General features: G+C 34.0%; 1 protein-coding gene across 2 annotated transcripts in view; it reads right to left on the bottom strand.

Annotated features, from left to right (window-relative positions):
- Positions 1-26,228, bottom strand: part of LOC135078842 (cGMP-dependent protein kinase, isozyme 2 forms cD5/T2-like) — a 50,460-nt gene that overhangs the window by 15,215 nt on the left and 9,017 nt on the right. For both annotated transcript variants that reach the window (XM_063973399.1, XM_063973398.1), the window contains 2 exons: positions 23,578-23,797; positions 6,435-6,576 (listed from right to left, as the gene is read on the bottom strand). In XM_063973399.1, coding sequence (XP_063829469.1) covers positions 6,435-6,576; positions 23,578-23,797 — 362 coding nt within the window. The remainder of the gene's footprint in view (positions 1-6,434; positions 6,577-23,577; positions 23,798-26,228) is intronic.

Genomic DNA, 26,228 nt, shown 5'->3' with positions numbered 1-26,228 from the left:
AAGAAACTCAAACATCAGTGAGATAACGACGGAAATGGGTGAGATAATGCGCCGTGAAGTAAGTAAGACGGACAAACTGGACTACCTGTGTCAAAATACCGGCAAGTTCGAACTTTGTTTGCTTTGGGGTTCCGAATTGAAAAAATATCCGACCTTCTTTTTTATGAGCTTATGAGGTGTTATGAGTCTTGTTTAGATCTTCTTCTGTTTTTATTCTAACAATCAGATTTATTCAAGCCCCTGTGTCATTTACTAGGAAAAAATGCACCTGAAGAAAACACTTATTTTTCATTTTCAGCCCTATACTTACATAATTATGTGCACATTCCGTTACCTACATTGCTCTAAACACTGATTTTCATCAGGTAAGTGTGTAATATCTCGATTAGAAATTCTCTTCCTAGGTCATTAAAGACCAGTTTTGATATGGCAATGTTGATTTTTCTTTATTTTAACAGTTAAGTACCTGAATTAACTTGTAAGGAAATGCGCGTTCTCTTAAGTCACATGCTACAGTGAGTGGCAACAGTTCTTAATGCATGTTAATACCATATCAGCATCAATTAATTACGTGGTTTCCAAGGACTTTTGAAAGCTTTGTAAGTTGAATTACAGTAATTTATTATTTCTATTTTAACGGCAAGATATATTTTTATTAGTACAAGCGCGATACCTTACTCAAAGGAATATTTTTATTAGTAGGTACAAGCGCGATACCTTAATTTTCTTTTTGCCCGGGAAAAGCCATGAGCATAAGCTGGTTTACAATAAGAAGAAACTTGTTATTGGTTCAGTGATTGTGCAATTTTTTTTAAATGTAATATGATTTTAAAATGGAAAATGTGATATAATGTATTGTGGTGAGGTCACTCGTGACACAAGCATATTTAGCTTAGTACGAAGGGCTAACGGGACTATTAGTAATTTGTGTAATATCAAATTATGTACTTTAAAAATAAAATGTTTATCCAAATGTATGTAAATAAATCCTAAGTACTTTATAAAAATAATTATGTTTTTATGGAACCCTAAAAACTACGATTCAATCTGAATAGTACAGACGACAATACAGTCTATTTTCTTTTTCTTCCAAAATCACTCCTATTACCACTCCTTAAGATATCAATGTTTCGCTTGAAGTGCTTTAAGACGAGTTACCTTAACAGCCTCGGGTACTAAGTCATCGTACTCGATTACGCGGATATTTATCTTGTATTATGGTTTGGACTCACCTCGGGGTAATTCGCACTTTCTCTTACTTTGATTCAATAAATTTCTCGTTTAATAGCTTTTTGCGGTAACATCAATTGACTTCATTAATTTCGAATGGAAGTTGTGTAATAGATATGTTTTTGGGTTCGTTAGAACGCGTTGTTATCAAGTTTGATTGGCTTTTTGCAACTTTGACTTGTAAAGATTGTAAAACATATAAGTTTACTACCAAGCTTGTGACGTCATAATGCTACTGCCTTCATTGTGCTTGTGACGTCATCTTTTGATAAGAAAATGCACCATAAATAAAGAGATCTAATAATAAGCTCTAAGGGTAAAGCAGCGATATGATTCTGCACATAAACCAAAGAACTTGTGAAGACCTAGATCTTGAAAAATATACTTTTCTCATTTATTGAAAGTAATGTTAATCGTGAATACAAGACTAATTAATGATTTCTACAAGTAGTAAATTAATATCAGACACAGCCAGTAAAAGAAAGAAGAAAGATAAAATTAATAAATCACCAATGCGGTTAACAACAATGTATCTCGATCCAATGACTGCCCGTCTAATAGAATCATCAGTACCGATGATATTGTATAAAGAAACCACTAAGCACTTCATACAACTCTCACACTAATGCACCGGTATAATTGCAAACTAATTATGACAAAAACAGAAGAATGCTGGTTACGTCATAATGACATCGCTTTCGTATTCATAGAGTTCAGACAGAATTACCTACACGCAGATTTATAACTTACGAGGATCATAACATGGGCCAGACTATTATTATGGAAATCCATACATGTCATGTTCTTGTATTACAGGAAAGATCTGGGAGATAAGAAAAACTCGTGAGTTGGTGCCTCAAGATCGGCTGGCCTAACTACAGCTACTAAAATCAATATGCATTTTCATAAGAAATATTCAATTTCCATGAGATCTTAATAAAGCTAAAGATATTATTTATATGCGTACACGAGCGTGCAATATCAATTAAACTCAACGTCATTACATAACCAGCGTATTATAATTATGGAACTGAGATGAAACAATTAACGAACAAATCTTTTGAAAAGTTAAACTTGTTAAAACATTGTACCTAGTTCGTTCGTATCCCAAAACAATGCAAAACTGTAATCAATCTCAAACTTATGTACCTAGATCCAAGTCCTTGATTGGCTGAATTTCAGTACCTACCTATTCACTATAATATTCAGTTCATTTATGCTTGAATATCAATCAATCTTTGAGCGTTGCGTGGTTTTGTATACGGGCCTAACTGACAAAACAAAGTTTTTTTTGATATAAACTTTACATCACATCACTTTATGCTCATAGAGTCGTAATCTACATAAATCGTGGTACGATTCCCACAAAAGTACTAAAAAGGCCTCAAAACACCGAGTACCCTCGGTGCGCTGACCTTGCGAGCACAATGGTCCGGCTTTTGGCCTTAAGCCTATGCGCCCGCGCCGCACTCACATTGACAGCAGTTTCCAATGGCTGGCCTGTGATACCATCGATTCGCGGTATTCATTAATATTCTATTAAAGACCTTTTGGAATGCTTTTATGTGACTTGCAGTCTGGCAATAACAATTAAATGTGAAATAAATTATTAGGTATATTTATGATGAGATTGATAACTTCTGGTTTTAAATTAACAACTAATTATGGAAATTTACTTCAAGATATGAGTGGGTTTAAACACGTGGAGATATGACCTTACCAGTCAGTGTTAAAGTCAAATAAACTACTGATCTATAAACTGAAATTAATTATAGTATAATAAATAACGGTCATTAACATGCACAAAGCAAAAACTAATAAAGAATATCAACAAAATGCAATCAATAATGGACACTAACAATAATCTGCAGAAATATACATTCAGTTAAATGCCAAGGTAAACCTCTTATACAGTCACTGGGTCTACATAAACTTAAACTGTCTACCCACACAGACAGACGAAAACCACTTATACAAAATTAAATCAGTGTGTCGATTTGTCAGTGACCTTTTCACTATTATACTTTTGCATCTTCTAACTCGTATCATAAAATGTGATTGATTGATTCTTGTTTCTCAATCAGTTGCATTAACTACGTATATTTATTTAAAACTTATTGCCCATATTATATAAAAGACGACGTCGTCTGGTATTTTGAAATACCTACAGCTTTTTTTTATCAAGAATAATATTTATTTCTTTACGCAGACCCATAAACTTTATATAAACGTAGCCTGAAAAATCAGTAAATTTAAGTTTTCTATCATTTCTTTTGCGGCGCTATTAATTTTCGAAACACCACGGGAATGCAGCGGTCGGAAGCTAGTATAGTGCTTATGAATATTTAATATCCAAGTGAACTATCTCCGCATTTTAAAAAGCTAATGTAATTCAAATCAGTTATTAAAATTAAATAACTACGGTTTGCAACCGTGACCGAAAGAAATGTTGCGTCATAAAAGACATTTTGAAAGCGCAATTGTTATGACGTATAGAGTAATCTGTAATCAAAATAATATTATGATGGGCATACAATTGTGTTAGTAAAATACAGAGCCGAAAAATAGAGAATGGTGTACACTAGCTATTTTTTGGCATGATTTTATTTGTCTGTATCTGTGTTTATAATGAGTATTTTTGTTTTTGCAGTGGTCTAAATGAGCTGATGGCGATGATGAGAGAGCTTGAGAGTGACAAACGCAGTAAACGCCTTTTTTATGTTTTTTTTTAATTGATAAAATGCAATATAATGAAAATAGCTTTCTGAAATCTATCGACTATTGTTAAATAATGTATCTCTCTTGACCTCAATCTTTAATTCTTTCTCTATTATACAGGCTGTCCCAAAAACAATGGATAACCCTGTAACCATCGATAGGCCTCGCCATGGTCTCCCTAACGTCCAATTTTGACCCCAGTAAAAATATCACCGTTTTCCAGATTTTTAAGTTTTTGTGCATTTTTAGAAAATTGCCACCTGCGATTACTTTTTCTCATGCCGTTTCTACAAATGAGGATACTTTTCAATCTAGTTTTTTTCCTTATCACAAGGGATAGTTTAGCTATCAAAAGAAAAGATTAAAGTTCAACAAACTAGTTTAAAACTATGAAAATTTTAAGAAATTGCAGAGAAGAAGGAAAAATTAATTCATTGTCTTGCACTTTTGATCAGCCATCGTGTAAAAAAAATGTAGGAAGACCATCGTGCCCATTACCTTAAAAACTTCCTTGGTTAATTGAGATTCTAAAAAGGTATCACAAGCCTATGTATTCTGTGTTATTTTTATCTTATGGCTACTTGAATAGCAACTAGTATGAAAACTGCAAAAATGAGTTTTTCTCGTAATAGTTAAACTAAGACTGCATAGTGGCATTAAATACAAATGGATAATTTTTAGCGTAGGAATTTTAATAATGCAACATTTCATCATCATCATCATCATCATTTCAGCCATAGGACGTCAACTGCTGAACATAGGCCTGTACCCCAATGATTTCATAATGACCGCTTGGTAGCGGCCTGCATCCAGCACCTTCCTGCTTACCTTTATCAGGTCGTCGGTCCACTTTGTAAGTGGACGTCCTGCGATGCGCTTTCCGGTACGTAGCCTCCACTTGAACCCTGTTGCCCCATTGGCCGTCCGTTCTGCGTTTTTGTGATTACTTAATTTTTGTTTTAAACCTTATAAATGTGCCTATAGACAGATACCCGTGATAATACACGGCTCGGAAACGTGGATTTTTTGGACAGCGTGCTATGGAAGGGGCTATGCTCGGGTTTCTTCACGAAACCGTATCAGAAATTAGGAGATTCTTAAACGAACTAAAGTCGCTGACATAGCTCGACGGATCAGCAAGCTGAAGTGGCAATGTGCAGGGCACAGTAGTTTGCAGAACTGAGGCAGCAGGGTTAAAGTGGAGGCTACGTACCGGAAAGCGCATCGTAGGACGTCCACCTACAAAGTGGACCGACGACCTCATAAAGGTAAGCAGGAAGGTGCTGGATGCAGGCCGCTACCAAGCGGTCATTATGAAATCATTGGGGTACAGGCCTATGTTCTGCAGTTGACGTCCTATGGCTGAAATGATGATGATGATGATAAAATGTTGCTTTATTAAAATTCCTACGCTAAAAATTATCCATTTTTATTTAATGCCACTATGCAGTCTTAGTTTAACTATTACGAGAAAAACTCATTTTTGTAGTTTTCATACTAGTTGCTATTCAAGTAGCCATAAGATAAAAATAACACAGAATACATAGGCTTGTGATACCTTTTTAGAATCTCAATTAACCAAGGAAGTTTTTAAGGTAATGGGCACGATGGTCTTCCTACATTTTTTTTACACGATGGCTGATCAAAAGTGCAAGACAATGAATTAATTTTTCCTTCTTCTCTGCAATTTCTTAAAATTTTCATAGTTTTAAACTAGTTTGTTGAACTTAATTCTTTTCTTTTGATAGCCCAACTATCCCTTGTGATAAGGAAAAAACTAGATTGAAAAGTATCCTCATTTGTAGAAATGGCATGAGAAAAAGTAATCGCAGGTGGCAATTTTCTAAAAATGCACAAAAACTTAAAAATCTGGAAAACGGTGATATTTTTACTGGGGTCAAAATTGGACGTTAGGGAGACCATGGCGAGGCCTATCGATGGTTACAGGGTTATCCATTGTTTTTGGGACACCCTGTATATCTATCACAACAAACATCTTAAGTCTGTGTTCTTGGTGTGCACTAGGCTTAACATCGTCCGAGGCAGACGAGTCTGGAAAGTTGATATAAACGAAAGTGAAACTGTTTACTCTCGTATTAGAGAAGATGGCTCAACGAATATTTTATATTATCGCGTCATCGTAATAAACTACTACATATGAACAACGACTTAAACGACATGTGATTGTGTACTAAGCTTTGTAATCACCTTTTTAACAACCACTACATATTAGGTTGCTACTCGTTGACATATGAAACTAGCACTTCTAAGAATTGTAGAACTCCACATGCCATCGGTCTTATTGCTGAATTGAATATTTCAATTGTATCTTGAGATATTTTTCACGTAATTATACTTTTAAAGCTAGCATTAATAAACATTTTCATACTCTTTCAAAAAATACCCTTGAAATATTGCATTAATAAAATGTTGTTCCGAGTTCCGACGTAGAAAGTCGTAAATGCAAAATACAATGTGCAAATTACCTGTCCCTTCGAGATGATGAAGAAAGTGTCACCCCGCGCCCCTTGCCTGATGATGTAGTCGCCGTTCTGGTAGTGTGTCTCTTCTAGCACGTCGGAGATCTTTATGAGCGTGTCCTCTGGTAGATCTTTGAAGATTGGGACGCTGTGGACAAAGAAACGGGAATATTAGGCTTTATCACTTTAAAACTTTTATATAGACTATAGATAATCCCTAGTAAGTAGATTGTTTTTTTTCATATACATACATATCACCTCACCCATTTGAATCTATAAATAGACCTAAGTCTCTACAACTCCTACAAAATAAGCTACAACCTATAACTACAATTAAATGAAAAGTAGGCGCTCAACCGTTCTTGTCCCGTGCGTAAGGCAGTAACTGCGGTAAATACTACTCTTTGCGAAGAGAAATTCCAACTTATAAAGGCTAAATGTAATAAAATAACAATTATAAGATACAAATAGGTACATAGAAGAGCTTTAATTGAACTTGGAGAAATTGATAATTTATCTTAAATTAATGCTTGTAGCTTATAACAACCTAGCAAACTAAACTATGTATTTGAATCTTGAGCTCATAAGCTATAACTCTTTGCTATATTGACTCAGTTTACTTTATTATTTCAAGTTATAACATTGTCTATTTTATTACACGAACACAATACTGTCGTGAATTTGCTGATGGTAAGTTCAATATTATGTCATGTTAACAACCATGGATATGTTTAATACTTTTAGTGGCAATGTGGCATTAAGTTAAAAGTTACCCTTTTGTTAAGATATTTGTTTGTGAGATAACTCTGTTTCCTTTTAAAGACTTTTATTTAAAAAACCCAACAATCAACTCCAAAAAAGGATTAACTAGATCTAAATTAAATTACTCAAAAATACACACATTTATTGGTAAAAAAGTGCATCACGGAACCCTACACAGTAGTCTGAGTAAACGTTACGCATTTACGAGTAGAAAGCTGCCACTGCCGTGAGCATTATTGAATCTTCCACCGATTACAATCTCTGAAGAATGTTATTATTATCCTTAATCGTTTCTTTAAGTATTGCCCTAATTCTTTAGTGAAAATTAGTAGATTGTAGCCTACATTTCTTCCGCATTCCGTTGTCATAAATTCAATAGTTGTCGTCCAATACTTACTGAACCGTCCCAGCTATAACAGTGAAGCGTCAAGCGAAAATTTTAAGTAATAACCTGGGTTATTAGTTACAATTTCTGCCACTTGACTTTTCAGAATCTCTTGACTTTATCACACACGGCCATCCACACAAGTATCGGCCGATTCTTCATAAAAATTAGAAGACGACCAAACTATCGGCCGACAAAGGTTGTGGTCTGCGGGAACGATTATAATATGTACCAATTTTAATTGCTATTATTAAACGTTAAGTCATAACTATAACTTACAATGCAATCATGTAACTATTTATTTAAGTAGTCCGTGACGTAAGTTGTATTAATAATTAAATTATCAAAGCAACAAATTGTGCTATAAAGAACAAATAATTGCATAAATACATAACAATATAGATGATTAGTGATTACATAACATAAATATATGTAGCTCGTCTTTGTCAAGATTTTTATAAATGGTTAACGTAATCGACGTTTTACAATTAAAGGATAAGATTGACGATTCAATAAATTGTAAAGGTGTAAAATAAGAATAAGTAATACATCATATTCCTAGTAGTAGGCTATTTTTCATATCATAATTTTTTAGACAGATTTCTTTCCTAATTAAGTTCTAATGATGTTACCATAATCAAGGCTTCTCGACCAAGATGCTGGCAGATTAAAACAACAGATGCTAAGAAAAATGGTTGTTTAACTAACTGCTGTCAGTTGTTTGTTACATTTATCGCAAAGATCAAACAATTCGCCTTGTTATCCCACTTGCAGTTCAAAAGAAGTGCATATACATTGCAAATAAAGACGTAGTTAGACTACGTAAATTGTGTCGACATCGTTCGAGAAAACTTTATATTACCACAGAAGTGAGCGAGCCTCTTACTAGAGCAGAAACGTGCTTTGTTTAATAAGCATTATGCACCCAAAAAAGTACGTGAGGAATATTTTAATTGAGATGATAAGATGTCTTGGCAGTGGGATTGGGAGCGAACCTGTAGCAAGATTGAATGACTAAAATACGTAGGTTACCTACTGACTGGTAACTATAGCCGAAGATTACTCTCGCCAAAAGGTTACTGGTTACAACCGAAGATATTTTTTTTTCAAACATCCATAAACATGGGGTCATTAATTAGACAAACGGCAAATGGAATTTGTTGATGAAAACGTCACGTCCTACGTAAGCTGCATCGAAATAAAAGTAATGGCCAGGCAGACATGGGGGGGGGGGACAAATAGAAAATCAAGCAAGAAAATAAAATATTTTCATTAAGATAATGGTCCATTATTAACTTATTCATCAATTTCAGAACGCTATGAAAACTAAAGCATGTTGATGATGAACAAACAATGACGTAAGTGTGTTATTTATGGCTAAATGTTAGATGACTTAACTTTTACGGATGACGGCAAATCAAAGTAAACATTATGGCACTGGTAGCTCGTAATAGGAGCGATTTTGCAATCCCAACTAATATTATAAATGCGAAAGTAACTCTGTCTGTCTGTCTGTCTGTTACGCTTTCCCGCTTAAACCTCGCAACCGATTTCGATGAAATTTGGCAGGGACATAGTTTGAGTCCCGGGAATGGACATAGGATAGTTTTTATCCCGGTTTTTGAAACAGGGACGCGCGCGATAAAGTTTTTCTGTGACAGACAAAATTCCACGCGGGCGAAGCCGCGGGCAGAAAGCTAGTGAAAATATAAAGTTTAAGTACATAAATAACAATAATAAAACTGTATGAATTTTACACTGTTTTAAATCAATCCGGTTACACCTACTAATTGAAAGTGAACAAAAACAGGTTTTTCAATAGACAAGTGTTAATTTCCTTATTATGAGTCACCAGGTTTGAACTAAAACCAGTTTGACTCTAATAGTGTTATGAAATGTAATAGATTTTACGTCTATCTATTTTTAGATTCATTGAATATTTTGTCAAAAATCGACGATTTAATCGATATCAAAACGATCAAAATCTTATTGGGTTTTAAAAATATTAAATAATACCTACTGTCATTGTCTGACAGGCAACAAGTAAACTTTTAATTTTTAGATTAAAAATCAATTAAAAATAGTTTGATTTGACCTCATAATTTGAACGGCAGTTTTCTCTAACGACCTAGGAAAATAAACAATGTTACCTACATTTTAAAAATGAAACATAAATAATAGATGTAGGATTCATGAGCAAGAGTGCTTAGTTAAACTACCAACTCGTTTTTAATATTTAGAACAACGTCGTATCTGCACTTTTAAGTAAATTTTCAGCGGAAAGATTTTAGCAATTAAACAGGGTAATGTGGTGCAAGCTATAATTCTGTTTTGCTATCTATACCTAACTAACGTGTTCAACCTGCCTGTGTACCGTCAACAAAACAGTACCACTAACTGTCCGCCACAGAGGCTGCGAACGAAAATTGCTTAGAGCATTACAATTTTCACGGTCACCACATGTGACCTATTTGGAACCTAGCTCTAGCTGTATACCGATTTTTTTGCTCAAATTTTCGTGCCAGTATTTTTATTTCTGTTTTTAATAAAAAATATACAGTGCGCCCATTGTCAGTCTTTCAAACAGACCATACAATATCTGTATTTATGACATTATTGCATTGAAGTAAAGACATTTTTGACAATGTTGTGCTTGGAATGAAGGAATGACAGTTATAGTGCGACAAAGCTATTTTGTATGTAGAGAAATTTAGACTGAGTTGCACCGCCTAACTTTAACCGTAACTGCAACGACAACCGGTGCTTTTTGTATGTTTGACAGATTTTTGTCGTTTGCTAATGTAAAAGTAGGATGGTGCAACTCAGCCTTAGAATGTCTTTACCGAAGGAGGGAATGACAGTAATATTGATGTTGATTACTGATAGTACCTAGAGGCCTGTGAAAAATAACACCTTTTATAATAATTTTCTCTTCAGTAATCGAGTGAGTTTTTCTATTGATTTCTCACAACATGACATCCATCAACTTTTTATACCAAAGTCTGACATAGACTTGAGATACAATTAATTAATTAATGTACTAATTAATCGTCCATCAACTGTTTTGAAAACCAATTACGATAGATAAATAATTATATAAAGACAATCACTGATAATTCCTCAAGTGTGCGAGTTATAAGAGAAGTGGATTTATTATTTACTTTATTAATAAAGATTTCTAGTTTAGATATTATGCTCTTGGCAAAAAACTTAAAAGCTAAATGTCTTTTCACAGTAAAAAAAAGGAAATTATTGAAAATGACAAAGGCACAACTGTCATTTTACCAACTTGGACACTGGAGTTTATTTCAATCGAAACAACTTATCACAAAAATAAAAACATTGCAAAATGCATAAACATAATTCTTGTTAACGATATTTCAAGAATTTTGCAATTCATGTTCTATCTAGGAAATCATTTACTTCCTACATTAACAGAAGTTGACATAATATCGGAATCTTAACCTTGTTAAATGCATTCTAACAACCTTCGCATTTTGTTAGGATATTTATACATATTATTTGTTGGGAAAACTTATATTACTATAATATGTAACTTTTACTATGGAGCCTTCATAAATATCGGAAAAAATATTATCTCGTAAGAAAATGTAGGTAGTAATTAAATGTTATAATAAATCTACAATCGGCATATCACTATTCATAAGAAGAATAACAAGCTATTCTTCTAAATTGATTGGTTATTATTATTTTTATTGAAAACAACATGTTACGTTTGATCTATAAAAATGTACTGCATTGAGGCCACTTGTATGCCGACAATTAAAAAAATAAATATTTTTACCACGGGCTATTAATCATTTTGATTAATAAAAGATAGATAGATATTTATTCGACGGACAGCACTTTAAGCTAAATAGTGAAGCATTTCGGTTTCAATAAGTGCGATTTTTGCAACAAAAATTCGTAAATATGCGGCGACCGTAAACAAAAGACTAACTTATTAATATTGGCGCGAATTTTCACAAGCGTCTGACGTTTAACATTGACATCTGTCGTTGTCACTTGACATCTTTAAGTAGCTGTCAAAATCTAGCTAGGTATTTGGTAACTGGTTGCGTGTTCCATACAAAATTATCACAGTAGTCATCTAATAAAAATAAAATAATTTATTTCGTTTACAAGGTTTCTTGAGTTACCTAATAAGTAGATTGGAACCTCTATTTAAGCAGAAAATGCCTGTGTTTGGAGGGTCCGCTCTTCCATATTATTATGTACGTACACGTATACATTTATTAAACCTTAGGTATAGTTATAATAGTTCTAAAGTGAATGCTTTGAATTGGTGTTAATGAAGACAGACAGACGTCAGAAGCAAGATAAGGCAAATAAACCCGTCATCAATTAACAGTAACGACGTGCTAAGGAGATAAACATCCCGTTCTATCTCAGTACTGTCCCGTTTTCCTAGTATGTATTACGAATGCAGTGAAAGGAACGTTCGTATTAATAGTTACTTGGGACAAAGTGTAATCAACCATTGTTTACCGGGTGCTTCCTATTTACAAATTATGAGAAAAATAACAAATTATTCGTTCTCAATAAATACCTACCACATTAGTAATTTTAATAGGAAATAGGGGCAATGTAGGCAAAAAAGACCTACTAAATATTTTTGATAGCTTATGTTTACTTAATGTAGATAAAATAATTTTGTTCACATTCCCCTACAGTAGAAGCTTGCCACAGGAGGAAAATAATTTAAGATATAAATTGAATTTGACATTGAATACACTGACATATAATCAATGCAAATTCCATGTAATTGACATTAACAATTATTTAAAAAATAAATGTTTATTGACAATAGATAAATATAATTATCTAAATAAATATTGTAAAAGACGAATAGCGAATTCGCTATCATATTTTATTAAATATTTAGCCATTAATTTGGCTAGCCAAACTGCTTTTATTGAGCAGAACATGGATGTTCGACCCTTGGAATCTGTTCCAAATCATAATTTAAATTACATCGTAAGACAATAGAGGATAACTCTGGCATACAAAATTCGGGTACAAAGAAATTTAACGGTTTTAATTTAGTGCATCAAAATGTACAAGGCTTCTCCGGCAAAGACTTGGAAATTGAGTTATTTATCCAAGAATTGAATATTCATGTCTTATGTTTAACGGAACATTGGCTCAGGCAATATGAACTAATGCTGAGCATTAATAATTATAAGCTTATTAGTTCATTCACTAGAGAGTTAGCTATTCGTGGAGGGTCACTAATATTAATCAATGATAAATTAAAATGTAAAGAGCGTAAAGATATTGTATCTCTCTCTGTTGAGCGAACTATTGAGCTGTCATGTGCAGAACTGGACGACTATGTTATTGTATGTGTATATAGACCCCCATCTAGTAACTATGAATTATTTGAAACCACAATGGAAGAGGTACTTAGAAGAGTGTGTAATAGTTCAAAGAAAGTAGTTGTATGTGGAGACTTTAATATTAATATAATAGAAGATTCCTCTCTTTCAATACGGTTTTTAAATTTATTCAAATCTTTTAACTTGTTAAATCTTTTCTCTGAACCAACTAGGGTGACTCCAACATCAGCTACTTGCTTAGACAATATATTCTGTAACTGCTTAGTGCTAGAGAAATCAATAATAAATTTTGTTAATTCTGATCATTGCGGTCAAATAGTGTCATTTCAACACCATTTTGTGCCATCGAGCAAGGAAATAGAATATAGACCAGTCACTGCATCCCAGAAAGACAAATTTAAATCTCAAATATCTAATAAGGTCCCACTTTTGCATTATTTTAACTGTAGTATAAATATTTTATATGAGCAATTATTTGAATTAATTAAAAATGAGTTCAATAAAACTTTTCCTAAGAAAACAATTATTATTAAAAACAATAAAACTAAATTCAGTGACTGGGCTACAGTAGGTATTTATATTAGTAGGAAAAAAATGTTTGAATTATATGGTAGAAAAGCCTATAGTAGCGACCCGGACTTTATAGAATATGTAAAAAAATACTCAAAAGTTTTTAAACAAGTTTGTACCATGGCAAAATCTATTTACATACGTGACAAAATTAAAAACTCTGGCAACAAAATTAAAGCTACTTGGAATTGTATTAATAAAGAAACTTGTAGAATTATATCTCGGGATGACACATTCGCATTAAAAATTGATAATAAGTATATTAAATGCAATGATAAGGTAGCAAACGCATTCGAAGGTTACTTTTCAAATGTACCAATCATAACAACAAGCAATCTTAATTCATGTTCATATCAGGCAATGTCTCTTCTCGAGGGTTGTGTTGATGTTTGCAATAGCCCATTAAAATTTAGACAAATAGACCCCATAGTTATTATAAAAACTTTCAAAGAACTAAATATAAAAAAGACAGAGGATATATGGGGCATATCAACAGACATAATAAAACCCATCATTCCTCTTATAGCTCCCCATTTAGCTCATATCTTTAATGAATGTATTAACGAAGGTCAGTTCCCTACCCTGATGAAACATAGTAAAATCATACCATTATTTAAAGCAGGAGACAAAAGTGACCCATCCAACTTTAGACCTATATCGATACTACCTGCGCTCAGTAAAATATTTGAAAAAATTATTTTCAATCAACTACTGTCTCATTTTAACTTAAATAAACTGTTTCATGAAAAACAATATGGGTTCACAAAAGGGAAAAGTACGACCGATGCAGGGGTTGCTCTTATCAAACACATTTCCGATGCTTGGCAGGAGAAAAAGGATGCTATTGGTGTATTTTGTGACTTATCGAAGGCGTTTGACTGTGTTGATCATCAAACTCTGTTATTTAAGCTAGAACATTATGGCGTATCAGGCAAGGCCTTAAGCCTATTACACTCTTACCTCTCAGACAGATTACAAAAAGTAAATATTCACGGAACTAACTCTTCGGGCGCCCCCCTAAAAATGGGAGTGCCCCAAGGCTCAATACTGGGACCATTGCTCTTTCTGATTTATATAAATGATCTACCTTTTTATTCAAAGGACCTTTGTGAGATAGTATTATTTGCTGATGACACTTCTTTAATTTTTAAAACTGACAGGCGTCAGGAAATATTTGACGACGTGAATAATGCTCTTTCCAAAGTATTAGACTGGTTTACAACTAATAATTTGCTATTAAACGCAAAAAAAACTAAATGTTTAAAATTCACTATGCCTAATGTCAAACAAGTTAATACTAATATTACAGTAAATAATGAACGCATTGAACTGATAAACTCTACTGTCTTTCTAGGTATTACCCTAGACTGTAAATTACAATGGGGCCCCCATATTGCTGCCTTGGCGGGAAGACTTAGTTCAGCTGCCTTTGCGGTGAGAAAGATCAGAAACTTGACTGATGTTGAAACAGCAAGGCTTGTATATTTTAGTTATTTTCATAGTATTATGTCTTATGGTCTTTTACTGTGGGGCTCAGCAGCAGACATAGAATCAATTTTCATTTTACAGAAAAGAGCTGTTCGGGCAATATACGGTCTTAAACCACGTGACTCGCTTAGAGAAATTTTTAAAGAAATCAATATATTGACTGTGGCTTCGCAATACATATTTGATAACATTATGTATGTCCGTAAACATATACATTTATTTACTAAGAAAAGTGACGTCCACTCATTTAACACGAGACATAAGAATAAACTTGCTGTTCCATCATTTAGGTTGCATAAGATAGGTAATTCATTCTTGGGGAAATGTATTACCATATTTAACAAAATACCACACAACCTTGTCGAATTGCCAATAAACAAATTTAAGATACATATAAAAAATACCCTTATGTCCAAAGGGTACTACAAGGTTCGAGACTATATTGATGACAAGGATGCGTGGTCAGTTCAGTCTGCACATATTTGATGTACTTAAATTTGACTATTCTTACCGTTAGATAATTCCTGGCAATAAGTGGTGACTGAGTTTGTTCCGGCGTTTCTTCTCAGCACTTGCCATATGTTTGTCTCGAAGCGCTGGTAGGGCCCAAAAGATAAGGAGACATGTAAAGTGCCCCATAAGGGCTACCTTTTCTTTTTTTATTATTTTCTATTGACGTTCATAAGTGCCACTTGTGGTCTAAACTGAATAAATATTTTTTGATTTTGATTTGATTTTGATTTTGAACGAATCCAAATGTCAGCAGTCAGCACTGTACGTGTTGGGTAAGGCTGTGGCTTTATGGCAGCGAGGAGAGTGATTGGGACAATTTGCAACATGTTGCATAAAAAGAACGTTTTCGAATTTATAGTAACTATGGTCTCTGTGTCACAAAAAAAGGGCCTTATCTGGTAAGGTCTTTTATATCGGAGAATTTGAAGAATGTTTAACTTTCTGAAGCAGGTGTTTAGCTAAGCATTATGTAAATGAGGAAGGATGAATGAATTATAAGGGAAAACGAACATTTATTCTTCTAAAATATTTTATTGAAAACTATACCTAAGTACCGTAATAGATCATTACATCAAGATACGCCTTATCTATTAGATCAACTAGTTTATGGCCAGGGTCTAGCTAGTAGATCAAAAATTAGTTCACCCGATTTACCAAATTAACCCGTTCACATTTTCGTGCGTGATAGAGACCGATAAAGCCAAACAAGTAAGTTTTTTCTTCGGGTAAGTAGTCTCAAATCTTACGAAAAAGACTGAGTAGCATAGCGGTCTTAATGGGACCTACATCTATCATTGAATACAATTTTTAAGTGTCTTTTGGCATGTATAAAATGTCGCTCTACGATTCCACGCTATCTTAAAGGCGTGGACCGTATATTTCGCAAATCCTGCGCAGGCACTTGAGCATTGTGACAGAGTTGCAACAATGCCTTTGTTTTACTGTTGGTTTAATGGTTTATAAAAAATCACGTAAACTCTTATATCACTATTATTATTGAAATCTAAACAAACACTGAAGCAATGTTTAGCAATAGCGATACTTTAACGTAAGTATTATTTTCTCGTCCAGTATCATATGGCTAGCACGAAAAACTTTCGAGTTCGAATCGTTTGCGTATTCGATTCACCATCAAAAGATTTAGTATGAAAACTACAACAGCGCCCTTGTGAACGTGTCGTAAAGTGAACTTAGTATGAGAAATGGTTGCACGAAACTTATTTTGAGAACCTACCAAAATTGTCACGTTATCGTTTAATTCGAAGATTGAGTATCGAATTTTGTCGAATAGGCAAACGATTCGAATTCTAAAGTTTTTCGTGCTAGCCGTCAGTTATGTATTTAATTTACCAACTATCCATTATTTACTTAAGTTGCAACTTGTTTACAAATTGTTAGAAGTAATTAGGTATAGTGCCTAAATAATATAACGCGCATGCAACCTTATGTAATTTGTATTGAATAATAAACTAATTAAATTGAATGGAAGATTGTTTGTGTAATTATAATCAAATTCAGTCAGTGAGTACCTATTTAAGGTACTCCGATAGATTTGTTTAATAAAATAAATCAATCATAGGTAAATCTGTAAATTTTAAGGGAATTGTTTATGTTAAATGCATTAATAGGGGTTGAAAGTTTCAATGGTGGATCGTTTAATTTCCCATGTAAGAGAATAGCAAGAGAGTTTCAGAGTAAGTCCACAATATTAATTTGTCTGTCTATACTTTATTATGCGAGTATAAAAATCTATCGTGCGCATAGATTTTTTAAAACATATAAAAATTAGGTATCTCAAGCGACGCCGCGGGCAAATGCTATACTTCATGCTAAAAATAAATGCTTAAATAGTCTTCAGTTATTCACTAATCAAATGCATGAAGATTGAAGACAGACATAATATCCCTAGACTCAAATAAGGTTTAAGGTTATGTCAGTCAAACATTCTTGGAAATACATCCAGTTGCTGCAATAACCGTATCAACCTTAACATACTAGTTTCTACTAGTTGAACCACTATCTAGAACTCTCTATTATCTAACTATACATATTTAGATTTTCTCACACGTATGTTTTCATAATAATTAGCTTTCACTATAATGTAAGCATGCTGTGTTATTGCGCAGAACGATATTATCGTTCTCAGTCAAAACACAATCAGTCGTTTTTGCTTGGCGATCGATCGTGATTGAAAATCACTTTTAAAATAAATAGAGTCTTTTCATCTAAGTATACCCAAGTTCTTTGTTTTTATAATATTTCCATTTCACACCATTAACATGAGAATTGGTTCATAGTTTTCATCTCCTATTTCTATTTCAGTATATTTATGATTTATTTTGATGACAACATTGAAAATGTAACCTATTCCATCTATTTACGAGCTTATAAGCATATTTTTGTTGAATTTACAACTGGTAAACGTTAAATAAATTAATGCTTATTTCTTAATGTGGTTGTAATTTCAGGTCCGTATTTTTCCAGAACTTTTCAAATCTCTAGATGATAATTCTAATCACTCTCCCACCTGAATCCCTGATATTTGCCAGACACCTTAATATTATTGTTACTATTATTGTAGACACATGGCCTAGACTTATCTCAAAGACGATACCTGAACTGCATGTACAGACGACAGCATGTCAAGGTAAAAACTGTGGCATCTACTGTAGCGATATTAAGGGTGTCTTTGCAACAAAAATGTAGGTACTCGTACATGCTGAGACTGTACCTAAATGTCAGGTCATCTAGAATTACAAGCCACCATAATAGATTGTTCGTGTTTGCTGTCTGCGCGCGCGCACTTTATCAAAATGGTATCCAGTGTCAAGGAAATGATAACAATACATGGGATGGGAATTGAGACCTAGGTTTGAGCTTAATCTAAGTTAGGTACCACCAAAGAACCAGTGTTTAAATTGTTATGAATCTTTGGAATTGTTATAAAACCCTCAAAATTAAATAGGGCTAAAAATCTACTGAGTAAATCCCTCTGAGCTTGAATCCAAAAACTAAATAAATCAAAATTTATCAATATTGGTTTAGCAGCTTATTCATAAACATGAATTTAACAAACTGATATAGAATAAGTAATGTACATAATCTATGTAAATACAAAGATGCCAGTGCTAAGAGCACGCTGATCCTTAACCTTGCTTTAAAGAAGATAAATGAATGGATCTATTTGATTGATGACTTCAATTCAATTGAAGTCTGAATTGAATGAAGGTTAGTTCGTAAACAAACAAAAACTAATAAAACATGAATGCACCGATTTTTATCTACATTGTTGTATGTATGTATGTTAAGAATACAGGAATACAAGCAATTTGCATCTGGAAATGCTTAGAACTTAATAGGTAATCGACTAAAGCTTAAAGATAAAAAAAATAAACATCGCTATGAAATAAAAGTTTACTTTACGATGTTTGTTTTCTCGGACGTCTGATCGAGTGCTACAAAATGAATTACTTGACTGACTGTGTGCTAAGTTTAAATATAGAGACCCGGTCATTGGACTAGGTTAAAAGCAAGATATTTATAGAGTACTTTCTTTTTATTAGACTCGGTAGTAAAAATAATGAAAGAGGAACATCACATGTTTAGTATCTTTGATACTAGCTATGTTTACTGAAATGCACTTTGCTGCTCAAAATAATTACACGAGTGAAGAAATTGATGTAGTTTCTCTCCCAAAAGAAATAAGCTGTTAAATAATTTTAGAACTAATAGTCACAGTAGGAGGTACGACAAAAAAGTTTATGCAGTTACGACATTTTAGGGCGCTATTGTTAAAAATGTAAAAAATGGCAATTATGCTTTACACTAATCTTCTTTCTGACGTAAAAAAATTCAAGTAGGTAAGTAGATTAAACTAAAAGAAGAAATAAATACAGAAACTAATTGTTTTATTGCACGAACGTCCAGTCTTCTCTCATCAATTACTTGAAAGACAATACTATTTATTAGAGCGGAACAACCTCAGATCATAGAAAGAGAATAGATATGAAGTCGCGCGTAACTACAACGAGAACCAGTGTCCCCACATTTCCCCCACCACAGCTCCCACACACACATTCAACTGTGTAAAAACAAAGCGACTGAGAGTCTACGACAACATGTGCAACCGGCTTAAAAGTGCTGTGATTGGCCAGAAGGCGTGCCTTATGGCCAATCAATGGCCGCGTGACGTGACGCACACTTTGAAAACTAGTGAGAGAACAAAGATAAAATGAAGTCGACAAGATATCGATACTTTAAATCGCTAGGGGCAAGGCTAGAAACTGGTTTCACAAAATGCTTATGTATGAAAACCTTTTTATTATTATACGTTATTATTACCTACTATCACGCATTTACTTTTTAACCGCTTGAGTCCCAGACGGCATTAATTCATGTCATAACAATTGATTATCTATTGTGTCTAGATTCGCGGGCCTTGAAGGATTAATTATGGCGATCTGCGTACCGCATATTATGTTTATCAAAAATAATGCCTATATTAGGCTTTCAACTAGCTCTTATAGTAATTACATAGTTGACAGTTACTAATTACTTCTACTGTTATTATTTTTTTTGTAAAATCTTATAATCGCAAGTAACACATAATTTTTTTATTTAAAATTACAAAATAGAAAATCATAATTTACTTCTATTTATCGATAAAAGGAAACCGCATTAGAACACGAGCACGGCACTATGTTACGACCGGCACATGCGGCCGTACTGTGTATTTTCACACGATAGTGGATATCGGAAGAAATTAAATACATCGCGCAGTAGTTGAGCATGACATAAAGTGGTTGCTAACTAAATCGTCAATGTACAAGTGTGTTAGAATTTTTATCACCACTGATTTCGATATCGCAGTAACTGTTACGGCACTGAATTCGTTCGTAAAAATGTTAAGTTTTTTTTTATTTATAACCAAAATACCAATGGATTTGCAATACTTACATGTAGTAAATGACTCCATTGTTCCTGTAGTACTTCGTTTCACTTGTTTTATTGCACGTAACGACGCATTATCCAAAAAATTCGGAGAACATTTCCTTAGTACGACTGAATCGCGACTAACCTAGCTACGCGGCCGATGTTCGTTTCTGGGCATATCGCGGAGACACGCGCCACGCCCCCGTTTCACATCTATTCCCTTCTATGATCTGAGGGAACAACCGTAATGCACTTTCATTGCATATCATAAACCGTGACCAATCGCCAAACAAATCGTTTGTAATCAGAGCAGTTGATTACTTTATTATTATCTGGCAACAAAAGAACAATGCCGTAAAAGTCTCAGATGAAAATACTAATATGTCAACGGACGAAAGCTGAAGAATGGGCCGCACGCCCAGCCCATTTGCATAAGTGTCTCGGGTTCAATATCCTGCTCTGTCATCGGTGACACAGTGGAAATGGTACAGGTAAGGCCATTGGAGTTCCCGAAATAACATTCTGAGGTATCTGAGTAATTCCTAAAACGAGATTTTGTGTAGGCAGGATTTATCACGCTATCAGTGATCCTCAGTTAACCTGCCAGTGTACACGTGGATATTTAGTGGAGAAACTTGGCACATGGGTTTGACTGACCATTCATCAAAGGAGTCCCATTACTCCCATTCAATCTGCTGCAGTCCTCATTGCAGCGGGTATGTGTAAAGCATATTATTGTCCGAAAAAGTGATAAATAAATCCTATTTTGCCAGTTATTTTATCACTAGTCATGTAAGTTCCCAGTTAGTAAGATTTAAGGCATCCAATATTGCCACACAAGTTTTGTAATCTACCTACCTAGCTTCAGAACTTTTACTATTGTGACCAAATTACAAAATAACCTTTCTTATATAAACATCTGTGCATATCTCTAACTTAACCCTAACATGTTCCCCTGACAAGATTCAAACCGACAACCTCATAATAGTCCAGTCAAGCTTCCCATTCAAAAACGAGCCGAATAAGGAGCCTTCTGTAACCTTTTACATTAGGTAATGCGCAGACGCACGCTTTGTACACAACTTGGCTTCATTGTAGAAGGCAATAGGGCTTAACTTGCCCACAAAGGACTAATATGCATAGTTGGCATTGGTGAACAATATGGGAAAGTTGGCTTTAGCGGAAGATGCTTGTATGAGTTGTATGTAAGCTCGTGAGACCTGCCTTTAGTCGTAGAGTATGAGATGTCATTGTGTACAAACGCCCGTATTCACAAACATTACTATGAGGTCTCACAGTGCGCGTGGACGCACAGGGTGGCACACGAACCAATCATACAGAGCTCCAACGCTGTGCATTCGATTTGCTGCTTCACTTAAGCAAGCATCGTTTGTGAATACGGGCGTAAGATTATTTTAAGGATGGAAATTATGCTGGCTCCGAACTTCAAAAGTCTAAGTCCGTAATGGATACAACGCTCAAAGCTCTATTGCCAGCTCTAGTTTGCCCTGTAATTTAATATGGAATTCAACCAATCAAGTCTAATCAATACTTGAAATTGGTTATGAGCTTCATTCTGTAATGCCTTAAATCATACCTAAACTATGCTTTATTTATGCCTTAAATTACACATCTCTAACTGGAACTGGAAAGATGTAACTATGTTCAAGATTGGTTTAAATTTTATGTCCCATAGCCCAATAACGATAAAATGTTTATTTTGAAACCTCTTCGATTATGCTATTGCATGTACTTTCAGTATAAACATCAAGAAACTCATCAACACATGTGTAAATAGGGCGTAATAAATAAACGCATGCCCTCAAATCAACGGGAACTATTTTGGACAAGTCGTTGAACTGTATTTTATATCGTGGGGCGATCGTACTTGTAACGTAAACAAGTCTTATTTGGAAGATTGAAACTTAAAAATAGCCACTTTCAAAGAGAAAATTACACAGGGAATCTCCAAAAATATAGCAGCCATGATGGCTATGTAAGCATGATTCGGCAATTTTAGACATTGAAAGAATATTGTATTACTATGTAAATTCACTTTTATAAGTACCGGAATGTTTTTGCTTTCAAAATAAAAGTGGATTTCACTCAACTTTTTATTTGTTTATTGACCGATTTTTATCTCGAATCATTTAATTCTGCTAGAAAGAAATGAGGTCGGTCAACGGATATTATAAATATGACTTTATAAATATGATTTGTGATTGTGACTTTTGTTTTACATTACTAATTCACAAATTAATGTTATTATGTTTGTAGGAATATTTAATTTTAAACCATATCTTGCATTTCATAGATAAACCAATTCGGCTATGATGTCATGAACGTAACAAGCAGTCTAATCTAGTTCTACAAATTACTGTGTTCTTGTTACCATTACGAACTGTGGGCAGGCTAGTATTGTTGTTCCTACATTAAGCCATAAAAATGACATAAAATAACACAGAGGACTATTGGTACAGATACTCTGATAAAAGAAGTCGCAGATATTTTAGGCTATACCTATATTTTGTTGCAATAATCCCTTTTATTACAAATCCATTAAATCCTAGAGTGTGTAACGTTACGTCTGTACAGCGACAGCACATTATCCTACTAATATTATAAAGGCGAAAGTTTGTGTGGATATTTGTTACTCTTTTACGCAAAAACTACTGAACGAATTTGGTTGAAACTTTACAGTATTATTATTTGTAACCCAGATTAACATATAGGCTATAATTTATGCGAATCTGTGGCACTAAATTTCACGCGGGTGAAGCCGCGAGCAAAAGCTAGTAATTGTATATTTTTGTCGCAAAATAGCACCTATTATGACCTATTAATAACTGAAATTTAATTTAATACATACAACCTTTGTCTGCTGAAGCCTCTGATCATAAAGTCTCATGTACAAAATTGCTAATGTTTATTTACACTGACTAATATATCCTATGATCTAACTAATCATAACCAGAAGCATAGGCTGTGACACCATCTTAACTTTAACCGTAACAAACGTCAAAATTCTGTCCAATTCCATACAAAAACACAGGTTAAAGTTATAGTTAAGGTGGTGCAACTCAGCCTTTAGAATGCCCAAAAACTTCGCCAAGATCTTATTCTTTCTAGAGTGACTTACCTCTTCAAGAAGTCCGTGTATTCCGCCTGCCTGATCAGCCCAGTCCTCATCATGATAGTCTGGAAGCACTGCCGCTCGATGGCCCAGAGACGGCAGTCGGTTGCAGCCTTTATGGTGGCCGTTCGCTTGCAGTTGTACAGGATGGCCAGCTCGCCGAAGACTTTGCCGGGAGCCATGGTGCTGAGGTATTTGTTCTCGCGGGAGACCTCCACGCGGCCCTCTGTGGAAGAAAGGGATGGTCAGTAAAGAATTGGCAAGTCAACAGTTCTTTCTCAGACAAAGGGGCACATTATGAGCTCTATTCCAGTCAGTTTACGTTTTAAAATAAGCTACGTGACACTTGATTGACTTCTAACTTAAGAAACGTACGTATACCTACATAGTGCAAACTGCAGACAGTGACTTGATAGGAACATCAATCAATAGGGGATCGACACTATTCAGTACATTCACAAAAAACGAACTTATTGTGTAACTTATGATTGACTGAAAGGTACGAGTATATTAATATTTTTATGAGCTGTCAAAAAGTGATTCTTCAACAGGTTTTGTATGGTAATAGGAGCATAATGATCTCACCTTTACGCCATTCAATAACTAGTTATTATTGAATTATAGTAGTTTTAAAGTTTATTGAAAATTGTAGTGTTTTGGGAGTTATAATGAAGTGCTACACTTCAAACTTCTAAAAAAGTATGACTAATAAACTTTTAAATAATACTTAAAACTTAAAAAGACTACTGCTAGGAATACAACAGAATATTTTAAAAAAGGTTACATTTGTATATAAATTAGTTTGACACTATTGCTGCGAAAGTAGGTCCTGCTACATATGTTTATACTAATTTAGTTAATTACTGTAAATAGCATACTTAACTTTGGCCCAGTCATTAGGTTGCGAATATAATTAGATATCACGTGACTGTCCAGTTTGACAACTTGACATATTAATGTTGGTCATTTAGTCAACTGATATACTTATATTTAACCGGAAGTAGGCAGCCGAGGTATAATTGTATAACAAATTAACTATTTGCGAAATGCAGTTGTTATTGCGAAATTTAAATATGGAAAACTACTTTCGTTAAAATAATTTGGTCATATATCAATTTACAAGGAAATAATAAATTATACAGATATTTAGTAAGTCGTTAAATAATTCTGACACAACGGTTATGATTTTATTAATTTGTATAACGTAACTATTCTGTGGTTAAGTACCTACCTACTTGTGGGTTAAGTACTTAAGTTAGAAGAGGAACAATAATTATAGTGATCAGAATGATTGAATGTGCATTACTCATTAATTTATTCAAATTCATAGATAACTAATAAGGCTGGGTGGGTTGCATCATTTTACTTTAACTTTAACAAACGTCAAAAGTCTATCAAATTCCATACAAAAACACCGGTTATGGTTATGGTTATAGGTAGTTAAAATAAGGTGGTGAAATTCAGCCTTAAAAACTAATACATACTTATTATTGTTTAATAATCGTTACATTAGTCGAAGAAGCAGTAATAAATTAAATAAACTATGTATAGAAAAAACATTTTTAGAATTCCCACGAATGCCATTAAATTGAAACTAGAAGTGCCATCCCAACTAATATTATAAATGCGAAAGTAACTCTGTCTGTCTGTCTGTCTGTTACGCTTTCCCGCTTAAACCTCGCAACCGATTTTGATGAAATTTGGCATAGAGATAGTTTGAGTCCCGGGAAAGAACATAGGATAGTTTTTATCCCGGTTTTTGAAACAGGGACGCGCGCGATAAAGTTTTTCTGTGACAGACAAAATTCCACGCGGGCGAAGCCGCGGGCGGAAAGCTAGTTGTTTTATAAACACACGCCGTATATTTGAGTAATTTCAAGGTGTTTTGTCAAGGTTGAATCAATACAAATCGTATTAATAGTTAACCATAAGAGTACCTATAAATAGGTACTGAATCTATGCTTAGCCGTTGTCACCATCAATCCCTAATTTTTAAGTGACCCCTATAAAAACAAAACTCCTGTTAATGTGTTACCATCACTTTAATAATTAGGGATTGATGGTGAAAACGGGCATAAGTCTGTGTGCTGATGCTGTCGACAACACAATAAAATCTGTATTTTTTTTTATTGCGATAATGTACTTTCCTACTTTGATTCAAAATTAGAAGTAAAATTAGGTATTTTTTGTGCGCTTACTACGCCAAAAGGATAGTTATTTATTAATCTGAGAAATAGTTACATTGAAATATATTTCAATTTAAAAGGTATACCTTTTAAATGCCTGTAATTATAACCTTACAGCACCTTACAGCCTCATTTTATCCCTCGCCAAGTATTACGGAAAACATAAAACATTACTACGTCAATTGAAAATAATTAACCGTTTAAAGCTAATTACATACCTAATTTAACAGTACCCGTTTCTTCTTTGCATACATTATTTTAATTCACCTTAAATAATTGAAAATTTGCAACCGAAAGTTGCGATTGTGCATTAATTTTAATATAAAGTGGGCATTTTTTAAATTTTGCCGAGGTCGACGTGGTTGGCGAACCACTTAAATCATTTTGCACGCTTCAAATGGAAGAATGACTGTATCCATATTTAGGTGTAATAATAATATTCTCGGACATTATAAACTGCACCATCTAGTC

The sequence above is a fragment of the Ostrinia nubilalis genome, chromosome 15 (genome assembly GCF_963855985.1).
Source record: "Ostrinia nubilalis chromosome 15, ilOstNubi1.1, whole genome shotgun sequence".
Lineage (NCBI taxonomy): Eukaryota > Metazoa > Arthropoda > Insecta > Lepidoptera > Crambidae > Ostrinia > Ostrinia nubilalis.
Note: the sequence above shows the minus strand (reverse complement) of the source record. Positions and strands in the feature narration are given on the sequence as shown.